Source organism: Lagopus leucura, unplaced genomic scaffold (genome assembly GCF_019238085.1).
Source record: "Lagopus leucura isolate 7727_CA_CO unplaced genomic scaffold, USGS_WTPT01 Super-Scaffold_100071, whole genome shotgun sequence".
NCBI classification, from domain to species: domain Eukaryota; kingdom Metazoa; phylum Chordata; class Aves; order Galliformes; family Phasianidae; genus Lagopus; species Lagopus leucura.
This window is the reverse complement of record NW_024962313.1, coordinates 125,007-137,132: the sequence shown is the minus strand read 5'-3', so window position 1 is coordinate 137,132 and position 12,126 is coordinate 125,007. Positions and strand designations below refer to the sequence as shown.

Genomic DNA, 12,126 nt, shown 5'->3' with positions numbered 1-12,126 from the left:
TATTGCTCAAGGGATGTGCAAATCCCTGCTCCTGTCAGAAGGCAGTAACTCATGGAAGACAGCATGGTCCCACAGGTGATGTGCTGCAAAGCCAGTGCAAGGAGACCACGGCCAAGTGGGGACAAACCCCACTTCCCACCCTCCTGTCTCCTAACACCCCCCCCCCCTTCTTTATGCATCAGCCCCAGGATCTGCTTCTTGCAGGCTTGCAGTCCCAAAGTCAGGGACAGCACTGCTCTGCCCATTGCTGCCTTTGGTGACTGTGTCCCACCATCACTTCCTCCCTGGGGTGAGGAGAAATGCAGCGTGTTCCAAGTCCACACTCGACCCAGGGCAGTCAGGGACCCTCATTCAGCATTTGGACACTCCTCAGGGTTTGACCATCCCTGCAGTGAGTCCGCACAGCCTACCAAACCAACATGCATCCCTCCCTCTGATGCTGGGTTGGTACTCTGCTGGATGAGACAAACTCAGCATTAATCTCCCCTAGGCTACAAGCACAGCAATGATGAAGAACTCCACAGGAGCACAAAGCAGGATGGGGAGCAGCTCATTGATGCTTGCCCACATGCTGCACTCTGCACAGCAGCCACCACCACTGACTTACTGGAAAGGCATTCCCTAGGATTGCTCCTCCACCATACGTCCCGCCCAAGTGACCCCAATGCAGCATCTCCTCCTCCAGAAGTGCTGTGCTGGCCATGGCTGCAGCCTTGTCAGTAAAAAAAAAAAGCAAGAAGTAAATCAATTTGAGGGCACACAGGGCTTCTATTTGCAGATCAGTGTGGCTGGAGCTCACAGTTCATCTCCATTCCTTCCAATTCTTTAACTGCACTTTTGCTCTCTAATTACACCATCAGCCTGTCAAGATGGTCACTTTTTCCCTAACTACTTTCCTTTGCATTAAGCATTAGCTAATAAGCACACATTGCCAGCAGTGCTTCTGAGCAGCTCCAAAGAGCAGAGCAGCTCTTCCCTGACACCTGTGAGCCTTTGGTTATCTGCTCTGGTTAAAATAAGGGAGGATTTCCACACTGGTCACATGCAGAGAGCTGGAAGGGGTTAATGCCATGGCTATTCTATGTGATCCAGCTAAGGGAATGCTCCAGGGATGTGCAAATCTAAACAGCCCCTTCTGCAGTTGCTAAGACTGGCATCAACAGGCAGAGGAAGCAAGGGGCAGCACAAAACCCCCACAGAACAAATAAGAACTGCTGTGCAGCTATGGCAGTACCCCTCCTCAAGCATTTGCTGCATGTCCCAGCCAACGTGTGCTGTGAGCCCCTCCAGCAGCATGCAGGCAGCTCCCAGGATCTGCTTCCACCAGGAGATAACTATCCACGTTCTCATCCTTTACTGACAACAGGTGTCCTCTGCTGTTACCACACAGCAGGGTCACCCACTGCTCCAACATGACCCGGCAGGGACATTCCTGCTGCAACTGCAAGCGGGATCCTGCCATAAACAGCATTGGGATCCCAAACTGAACTACGTGCCAGCCAGAAGGCTGGGCTTGTCTCTTGTTACAGTCATCAGCACATTAAATGTACCTCAGATGGTGCCTTTTTGGTGAGATAAACAGATTTAATGCCTTTATTTTGGTCGAAAACAGCTACTATAACATAATTAAGTGAAAAGTAGGGCATCCTCGGGAAATATTTTCACTTGGAGAACAAGCACTGTGCTCTCCAAGCAAATTGTGCTTACCAGGGACTCCCTTGCTGCACAGCGAATGGATTTTAAAGCCAGTGTTTTCCCAGCTTGTGGGTTCAGCTCACATCTCACTCCTTGCTGAAGCCAACCTGCACAGAGCACTGTGTGCCACTGCGACCTCACAGCATCCAGCTGCAAAAACCAGAGGGTAGGGGACAATCTGGATTTGATTAAAAAGCTATTTTTCATCATCTGCCCAAAGCATGCTGTAAAGCTGCAGTGGCTGAAATTTCAATTTGACCTATTTGTACCCCTTTTTTTTTGGTTCTCTGGGGAAAGAAATTACACCTAGATAAAATAACTTCTGGTGAGCCTCTGCGTGGGAGCAGGGCGGCCATCTCTGTGCCACAGGGAGCAGCCCAAGTGGAGGCTGATTCCCATGCAGTGATGATTTCCCATCATATGTTCATAAAAATAAAGTGGTCCCGGTGTTTGCCATGGGGGAGCAGCAAGTTTAACCACTTGTGGGTGGAAGGACATGTCTGACTTACTGCAGCAGGAATGGAAAGTCCCCGTGACTGCCTGCAGTCCAATCTGTGATCCCAGCTCCTATTTCAGGAGGAAGCAGAGGGTTCTCCAGGGTGCTCAGTTGTCCCCTGGCCCTAAAGGAAGCCCTGGGTCACCAAAACTGGCTTAAATTCCTACATCTGCACAGCACCACCTCACCAAGAGTTAGGCAACGAGTCCCACAGCAGCAACACCTAATGATTTCTGTAGGACTGTTGCCTCTCCCATCCTTGAAACTATTGCAGCACCCCAGGAAAGCACTGAGTGGATGAGAGCCCCTCCAGCACATGGCTGGCAGTGGGATGCGTCCCAGCACCGACCCCAGCAGAGCTCTGGGGAACCCACTGCTCTCACAGCACTCCTGGTGGGAAATGCCTGGAATAACCCCAGCAGCAACAAGGGATGGCAAGCACAGCTGAGCAGGAAAATGCTTCCCAGAGGACAGCCAGGCATCTTGTGCTTCCCTAGGCACTGTCACACACACACAGGCTCTCATAATGTCTTAATGAGAAAGTACTTTTTCCTAGAACAAAAACCTACCTGATTTGCTGAGATCAAACACCAGATTTGAACAGAGCATCCAGTGCAGGAATTAATTCACCATGATGAACAAATCAATTCTTTGATGCTAGATATGCAAAACGTACCCCTCCTAGCAGCAGATCAGCGCAGCACTGGGTGCAGTACTCTGTTGTTCCAACACCTGATAAAGCCAGAAGGCAGAACACAGCCAGGGCACAGCACACAATGCCAGCAGCCACTTCCAGGCATGATGCCAACCCCAACCCAGCGCTCATGCAGCCCTTATCCCCATGCAATACCCCTCCCCACCAAGCACTGACCCTTGGGGAACTTATTGAGGCAGGTGGAGTTGCAGAAGGAGCGGACGGATCCTGCCTCCCAGCAGCCCCTGCCCTTCATGCCCACCATGGGGCCGCGCTGGCGGAGGCTGAGAGCTGCATGGCCGTTGGCTTTAGGTTGGAGGAAAAAAAAAAAAATACAGAGGAAAAGAGAATGTTCTTATTCAGCAGATGTCCTTATGGAGCAGGCAGCCCTGTGTCTCGCTCCATGCTGATAGCAGGGCACTACGGCACCGGGCTCGGCAGCCCCACAGCCCGGCATGCACCACTGCTTGCTCCAGCATGCAGCAGCCCTTAATTAACTCCATCTGTGCCAGGAAGAGGTGTGCTGCCCCCCAAAAGGGAGAAACATGCAGCCCCAGGCAACTAAAGGGCAGGATTCGGCACAGTCATCTCAAAAACGGTGAGCAATGGGCTAGAAGGGATGCAGCTCCAAAGGGATGCTAAAGCCAAAGGGATGCAGTTTGGTGAAGCTGCTGCTGTTTGGTAGTCGGTCCCTTTAAATGCTGCTAGAGGTTATTTTTAGGACTCTCGCTTAAAATATACATCAGAATTCCTTCATTTTTGGTAAGAAACTTCATTACACATTTCACTCACGCAGCCCCGTTTCACCGCAGCCAACAGTTCCCAAGCAGAACCTCTGCCATGTGCACACACGGCACTGATGGCTGCTGCCTCACCCCCCCAAGCACTGGAGGATGGGGTTTCCCAGCCCTTCAGACTTTATCAGTCCCAGGGAACAAGGCAAAATGAAGACACATCCACGTGAGCGTTCACATTTGTACAGGGAGCAGCACTGCGCCCTGAGTGCTCTCCTCCAGCTCCTGTTAATGCCAACGTCTGGATAGCAACAGAGCACAGGTTGTATTCCATCTTCTGTATGTACATCTCAAAAGACATGCCCGGATTTTCAAGGCAATCTGGGTGGAAACAGGGCAAATTCTGGAAAAATACCTCTGCTCTGGGTAAGAACCAAGCTTTTTCAAGAGGAAAAACACAAGTGATGTGTGGAGAGGGGAAAGCCCACGTGGGATCTAACACATGCACTCCTGGCTCCTGCAGCGACCCCAGCACAGTTCAGTTACACTGCTGTTGCAGAGATCTGCAAGGGAGGATCATAGACATAATGAAAACATAAAGAAGATGCTCTCCATAAGCCTGGCATCACCGAAACTTCACAAGCAGCTCAGATCCCTTCTGCCAGCTGCCAAAGGCCTCCTGCATGCACAGAAGTCAAAGCTGCAGTGGCTCACCTCAGTGCATGGAGAACCAGTCTGAAGTTCCCTGATAAAATATTGATTTATCCCTAAATTCAATTCATTTTGCCCATAAACAAGTAACCGAGCAGAAGTCACAGCCTGTGGTTCAGCAAGATGTATGTGGGAAATGCTTCGTGTCACAGAAACATAGAATGAATCACAGAGAATAGTTTGGGTTGGGAGGGTCCTTAAGGATCACAGAACCATAGAATGGTTGGGGTGGAAGGGTCCTTACAGCCCCCAAGCCCAGCCATGGGCTGGCTGCCCAAGACAGGCACTCTGCCCAGGCAGGGCCCTTCCCAGCCCAAGGTCTTTGTGCTGCACACCACCAGGGCTGCCTCTGCCCTCTGCAGACTCCACAGAGAACTGGCTGCCTTTCTACTACATAAAAGCCTTTGGTGTGTTTGAATCACACCTTTGTGATTCCTTCCTTTTTCATTCCAAAATAACCAAAAATAATTATTTTCCTCTTTTCAGGTCCTTTGCTCTCATCTTTCAGAAATGTCATCTTACTGCTTCTATCCCTATTGCTCCTTCCAGGATGACTCACTCATGCTGTGTCTGTGCAACAAGAAAACTCTCCAAGCTTTGCAAATGTTGCTTATACTTAAAAGCAGCTGAAAGCAATGAGGTCCTCACCTCTGCACCTCGTGCTGGGGTGACCCGACTCCCCATAGCCACACCAACAGAGCTGCAAGGATGGAGCCATGGAGCTTCCTCAGCCCCCACACAGGAGGTAGCAGGACTGCAGCAAGGGGCTGCTGTGGGCATTCAGGTTGGACATTAGGAACAATTTCTTCTCCAAAAGAGCAGTGATGCATTAGCAAAGGTTACCCAGAGAGCAGGTCACCATCCCTGGGGGTGTTGCAGAACTGGAGATGTGGCACTGAGGGATGTGGGCAGTGGGCATGGTGGGGTGGGTGGGCTGAGAGAGGAATGAAACTATCAGCAGTGCCCCAAAACGTGTAATTTTTGTGCAAATAATTGGTCTGCTTTTCACTTGGCCCACACATGGCAGTGCAAACAAGAAAACACAGGTGTGACACAGCTCTGAATGGAGGAGCAAAATGCCAGCGCTCTCAGCTCTAGAATCTCAGCATCAGGAAACAAAACTGCATTTTTGCATTTCTAGTATTTGTTTTCACACAGATGCCTCCTTAAAATGGTGCAAGCTTTGCCAAAGGAGCTCTAGTCCCTCTGCTCGTGCAGTTCCCTCTATTTAACTAATTCAGGAAACTTGTTATCTTCAGAGCTGCTAACGCGCTCCTACAACTTCCTTTCCTAAGGCAAGGAACCACAGATCAGGTGCCCCAACACAGAAAAGCACACCAACTTTGAGCTGTAAATCCAGATTTGATACCCATTCAAATGCAAACCCAGCAAGACAGTGCTGCTGCTCCTCTGCTCCAGGGATGTGTGCTGTGCCCAGCTGGCTCTGCAGGGCCCTGTTGCACTGCTCACATTCCCCTTGACCACTGCCAACACCCAGACCAGTTTGGGCTCCTCCAGGCACAGCTCTGCACTGGCTCAAACTGCTCTTATGTGTCAGTGCAGCCCCATCCAAAAACCAGGGCAAGAAGCAATGACAAAACCAGTAACAGAGGACTCCACCTGGAACCCCAGAACTTCATCTGGCATTTCTATCTGGTCTGGAAAGCAATGCAGCGAGGAATGCACAGCTTTAGTTGCTTCATTCAGGAATTCCAAGCCCATGGAGGGGTTTGCAAGCAGAGCCCTGCCAAGCAAGATGTTGGAGTCACCAAAAATGAAAACAAAGGAAACTGAAGAAACTGAAACGTAAGCAATAGCTGCCTGCAGCCTGCCCAAACAGAGCTGCCTCTGCATGCTTTGTTCCTCAGCCCCATGGCAATGGGCTCCTGGCCCTCCCAGGACACTCGGCCCCACTGCAGACACCAAAGCCATGGAGCTCACACAGAGCAGAACAGGACCCAACAATACCACTAACATTGCTCTCAGTTACTGACAGAACCACCCAGCACGACTCAGGTTGGCAGAAGTCAGAAGTTCTTCAGCTCTAACAGCGCTCAGAGCTTTCCATTTTCCCCATTCTTAAGCCTCCAGTGCCAATACAACGTACCCATCTACTGGGCAATTTAGGATCCAGAAGACCTGAAGGGTCACCAAGGCTTAGATAGGAGCCGAGAGCTACAGTTCAATTCCACAGGTACTTTTTCCCCCCAGTATTATTCACAACAGGAAACACATTAAATTGGGATGCTAAAAGCAGAGCTGGACCACTTGCTAGGATGCCATTAGGAAACAGGGGGGGATCATATTAAATGAAATTGTTTAAATACCTCCTTTGTGTCCTCTGAGAGTGCAGTGCTGCATTATCAGCCTTCAGGGACACACACAGCTGCAGGGTGGGCAGCTCCAGGTCCTGCCAGCAGCACAGCCTCAAGTAGCACGCTCTGCAGGGCCTGGAGACCTAAGGCTGTGCCCCAGCAGCGAGGGGGGGAGCCAGGCTCATTTCCTAGTGAGCAGCTTCACCACCAGAGGGAGATCCTCTCCCTGCAGAGAACAGCACAGAGCTGGCACTGCTCCTCAAGCACATACTTACGGGCTGAAGCTACCAACTCCTGCAGCAGCAGGCTGGTTTTGGTGCTGGAAGGAAGAGATGAGGACATGGGTTTGCAGAGGGAATGTGCCAGGAGAGGGCAACCTACCACCGTCGCATGGCTGCAGCACAACATCTGCATCCTCAGCCTCAAGCTGTGAGCTAATTCACTGTTCTGCAGATGGGGAACGGAAGCCGATGTGCTCGGGTGCACCAAAAGCAAGGCAGGAGGCCCCCCATGCAGCCATCCACTCTTTACTGACTCATTTCTAATTAGCAAGAATTACTATTATTTTCAGGCCTAAAAATTGATTTTCCTCCAACAGCATTTTTCTGTGCCAGGAAGAAAAAAAAAAAAAAAAGCCACACTTGATAATAACCCAGAAATACACAGAGCTGGAAACACTTCCCCTTTGGCACTAGGTATCCCCACCACGTTGTTCAGGTCACTTCCAGGTGACACTTGCTCGGTTTGAACCTTGCCCAGCTGCTACGTGCTGGGATATGTCAGCATGGGGCCTTACCAGGTGGCAGCAAGGACACAAATGAGGACATGAGCAGATGTCCCCACTGCAGCTGGCTTGCTCCTGATCAGACAGACAGCCACCAGCCACAGCACCCCTTTGGAAAATAAGGGAAGGATGTAAGTTCTGACAAGGATGTGATGCTCCTCGCTGTAAGCACACAATTACCATGTGTTTGCTTTGCTTCCTGTCAGACACAGCCTCTGCCAGCTGTAAGCAGGCACACAGCCTGTGCTCAGCACATGCCAAATGCAAGCTTATGTGGCTGTGGGTGTGTGAATGAGCTGCTGTGGGGCTGGGACACCAACCAGCGGGTCTGGAAGTACAGAGTAGGCTCAAACCAGAGCAGAGCTGAGCGCTACACAGCAGCTCAGCACTTTGGCAATCAGTACAGCATCACCTTCTTCCCAGCTCTGCTGTAAGTGAGCAAAGTGACAGATCAAGCTAATATTAGCAGGTACAGCAAAGCAATGAAACAGCTCATCCCTCCCACTGCTGCCACCCACACCGCAGCAGAGCTTTGCAGCCAGTGGGGAGCACACTGCAGCCTGCAGCACACAGTGACAGCCCAGCCTGCGTCCAGGAGATGAGGCACACAGCACAGAGCAGTGCAAGGACGGCTTTGCAAGGCCAATTTATCTTGTCTACAACCTGCCCTGGGCTCAGAGCAGCTCTCACACTCCAGCAAGCAGGGCTCTGATTGCCAACAGAAACTCATATGCTTTGCTCTTGGCTCCCCAGAGTTTCTGAGCTTGAGAGTGGGAGGGCATCAGCCAAGTTAGAGCATCCAAACCTGCAGGGATGAAGGACACAGATAATAAGGCAAGAAGCTATCTGGAGGTCATGCCAAGATCAGACAAAGGTGGGAAGAATCAGGAATGCACATAAGCACATCTGTCCCTGCCCTGTCTGCAGCAGCTCCAGCTCCAAGCCTGTTTGGGGGCTGTGCTCTGACCTCAGTGCACCAAACCACCATTGGGAAGTCTCCTCTCAATAGACAAAGCCCAGCACTAATGCACAGATGCCACTGCTTCAACTCTTTACAGAGGCAAAGAACAAGCAGGAGCCATTTCTCAGCCAGGGAAATGACCCCTCCTTTAATTACAAAACTACCTACTCACAGTACTTGCAGCATTTTGCCCATCTTTCCTTTGCCATTGGCTGCTGCAGTTGCATAGGAAACTCCTCCAGCTCCAGCACAGAGCCGCAGGGATGAGGATGCAGCAGCAGAGGTGCCCTACATAGAGCTGCTGAGCTCCCACAGCACTGCCAAGCTCCAGTCCTACCTACAAACTGATTTCTGGGCTGCTTTGGTACAGGGGATTCTCACAGATTATATATATAGAATAATCACAGAATCACAGAATCACAGAATCACCCGGGTTGGAAGGGACCCCAAGGATCATGTAGTTCCAACCCCCCTGCCTAGCAGGGCCACCAAACATACACATTCAGATCAGGTTGCCCAGGACCCCGTCCAACCTGGCCTTAAACACGTCCAAGGACGGGGCATCCACAACCTCCCTGGGCAGCCCGTTCCACTCTCCTAGTAAAGAACTTCCCCCTAACATCCAACCTAAATCTTCCCTCCTTCAACTTGGATCCATTTCCCCTAGTCCTGCTGTTGTCAGCCCTTTCAAAGAGTTTACTCCCCTCCTGGGTGTAGGTTCCCTTCAGGTATTGATAGGCTGCAATGAGGTCACCCCGCAGCCTTCTCTTCTCCAGGCTGAACAAGCCCAACTCCCTCAGCCTGTCCTCATAGGGGAGGTGCTCCAGCCCCCTGATCATCTTAGTCGCCCTCCTCTGGACCCTTTCCAAAATCTCTATGTCTTTCTTGTACTGAGGGCTCCACACCTGGACACAGTACTCCAGATGGGGCCTCACAAGAGCCGAGTAGAGAGGGACAATCACCTCCCTGTCCCTGCTGGCCACCCCTCTCCTGATGGAGCCCAGGATCCCATTTGCCTTTCGAGCTGCCAGAGCGCACTGCTGGCTCATATTCAGTCTCTCGTCCATCAGGACCCCCAGGTCCTTCTCTGCCGAGCTGCTCTCAAGGACCACTCCTCCCAGCCTGTACAGGTGCCTGGGATTCTTCCGGCCCAAATGCAAAACCTTGCACTTTGCCGTGTTGAACCTCATCAGGTTCACCCGAGCCCAGCTTTCCAGCCTGTCGAGGTCCCTCTGAATGGCATCCCTTCCTTCCACCGTATCAACCGCACCACTCAGCTTGGTGTCGTCAGCAAACTTGCTGAGGGTGCACTCAATTCCCTCATCGATGTCATTAATAAAGATGTTAAAGAGCACCGGTCCCAAGACAGACCCTTGGGGGACACCACTTGTTACCGGCCTCCACCTGGACATAGAGCCATTGACCACCACCCTCTGTCTGCGGCCTTTCAACCAATTGCTTATCCATCGGGTCGTCCACCCATCAAATCCACTTCCCTCCAATTTGGAGATGAGGATGTGGTGGGGGACCATGTCAAAGGCCTTGCTCAGGTCCAGGTAAATGACATCCATGTTCCATGATCTTCCCAGGCACGGAGGTGAGACTCACCGGCCTGTAGTTCCCTGGGTCCTCCCTGCTCCCCTTCTTGTATATGGGAGTGACATGACCCTTCCTCCAGTCGTTCGGGACCTCACCTGACAGCCACAACTTCTCAAATATGATGGAGAGCGGCAATAATACATGATGACATAATAGATGCATGGGCAAAACAAGAGGAAGGATCAGCACCAAATCAAGGAGGTAAGTGTATTGCTTGGGTAATTCTCCTGACTTGCAAACAGAGCATAACAAAACAAGTTCAACACAAGTTACTCCAAAAGGGGGATTTCCTGAGTTGTGAAATACACTAAAATCCTAAATAATTTCTCCAGCTTCCCATTGCTGCAGACTGCTGCTCTCTGCTGCTTAGAACTCTGTGTCAGGCAGCTCCAGTGTGAGCAGAAACCACTGCCCAGGCAGGGAAGCACCGCAGGCTGAGCAGTTCTGGTTGCACAGCCACTTACAGGCACCTTAATAGCTGACTCCATAGCAGGCTTGCTCCACTCTCTCCCCAAAGGTCATGTTTGAGAAGTGAAGGCAAACAGTCGGGTAACCCAAAGAGAGCACTGAGGACAGGTGAAGCACACAAACCTGCTGCAGACAGCCCCAGCAGCAATCTGGCACAACTACAAACCATGGCCAGCAGGAAGCTTTGCACTGCAATGCCAGCATCCTTCGAGTGCAGCCCACACCCAACCCTGACATCAGACACTATAACAAGAGTAATTATTTCAGGCTTAATATTCGGAAACATTTCTTCTCAGAAAGAGAAGTAACGCATTGGCAAAGCTGCAAAGGGAGGTGGTGGGGTCAGTGTACCTGGAGATGTTCAAGGGACGTGGAAATGTGGCACTGAGGGACATGGTGAGTGGGACTACTGGTGGTATGACCTTAGTGGTCTTTGCCAACCTTAATGGCTTCATGATTACAATGAGCCTAACAGAGCCTTATCTCACAGGGGATAAATGTGCAGAAGGAAGCTCAACACTGAGTCCCTACAACTCGGATAGTGACACTGCAACTCACACACGATGATTTCCAGCAGCAGACCAGCACCAGGATCAGTCCTTTATGGGCACTGCCAGGGAGACACACAGAGACAGCAGGGCCATCCCACAGCCTAAAGAACACACATAGGAAACCCTGGGGGCCAAGCACCACTGTGAGGTCCTTACAGAAATCCTGCTTGCCCACTTGGAAAGAGAAACACTCCCAAGCTCAAACCAATGAGGGATGATAAAGAGTGGGAAAGCTGAGAGCAGAGCCCCCAAAAAGAGGGACAGCAATCCCAAAGCAGCACCACGCAGAGGAACAGGATAGAGAAACCCCACAAGGAGGGTGGGAAAAGGGAGAAGTTTGGTGCAGAGAGCCGACGGGAGGCGGCAGTCAAACAGTGAGCTGGGAGCACGAGGCCAACAAGGAGTGCGATTGTCCCGATGGCTGCAGTCAGAGCAGCAGTGCGGGTTGTTGGCTGCTGGGAGGAGATGGAGGGCCCCCACAAAAGGGCAATTCACAGCCAGCCGGGGGGGCTGCAGATGTGCTGCAGCTTCGCATTCTCAAGACAAGACGCTTGCTGCAAACAAACTCCTTGCTTGGGCAGAAAAACAACAAAACAGCTAAAACATATCCAGTAACAAAACTGAAGTTATCAATTCTGCAACTAGAGGAACTGCTCAGCACCTCCAAGGCAGTAGCACATCAAGGCAGCAGAACAGCCCACTGGAAACCCAGGGGTGGGACAGCAGTTCTGCACTGCTCTGAGCCCCTCAGCCTCCCCCCACCTGCATATGAGCCCCTGTAAGGCTGCTTCCATCATGCCTCGTTTGCTAAGAAAACAGCTGGTTAAGCCAGCAGAATCACAGAACTGCTGAGCTTGGAAGGGAACTTAAAGGAGTGTGGGCAGCAGAGTGCCCCCAAAAGCTTCAGGCTGCTGAGAGCCTGGGCGCAAGTGGGCAGAAATCCAAGGGGTGATGCAATATGGGAAACAGAGCACTGGAATTATCCAGGGGCTTACATTAATGCAGACAGAGGGTGATTACAGAAAGCTGTGATTTTCAGGGCCAATGAGCAGGCTTTCATGCAGCACTGTGTTGGCTGTTCCCATGGGGAGGCTGAACCAGGTGTCCCTTAGGTGTCA

General features: G+C 51.4%; 1 protein-coding gene across 4 annotated transcripts in view; it reads right to left on the bottom strand.

Annotated features, from left to right (window-relative positions):
- The window catches only part of OSBP2 (oxysterol binding protein 2), a 64,469-nt gene that overhangs the window by 28,429 nt on the left and 23,914 nt on the right, over window positions 1-12,126 (bottom strand). The window contains exon 1 of one of the 4 annotated variants that reach the window (XM_042887021.1): window positions 3,063-3,290. The exons of the other annotated variants lie outside the window; for them this stretch is intronic. Coding sequence (XP_042742955.1) covers window positions 3,063-3,150 — 88 coding nt within the window. The 5' untranslated portion in view covers window positions 3,151-3,290. Of the gene's footprint in view, window positions 1-3,062; window positions 3,291-12,126 lie in introns of those variants that run through there. 4 annotated transcript variants of the gene reach the window in all.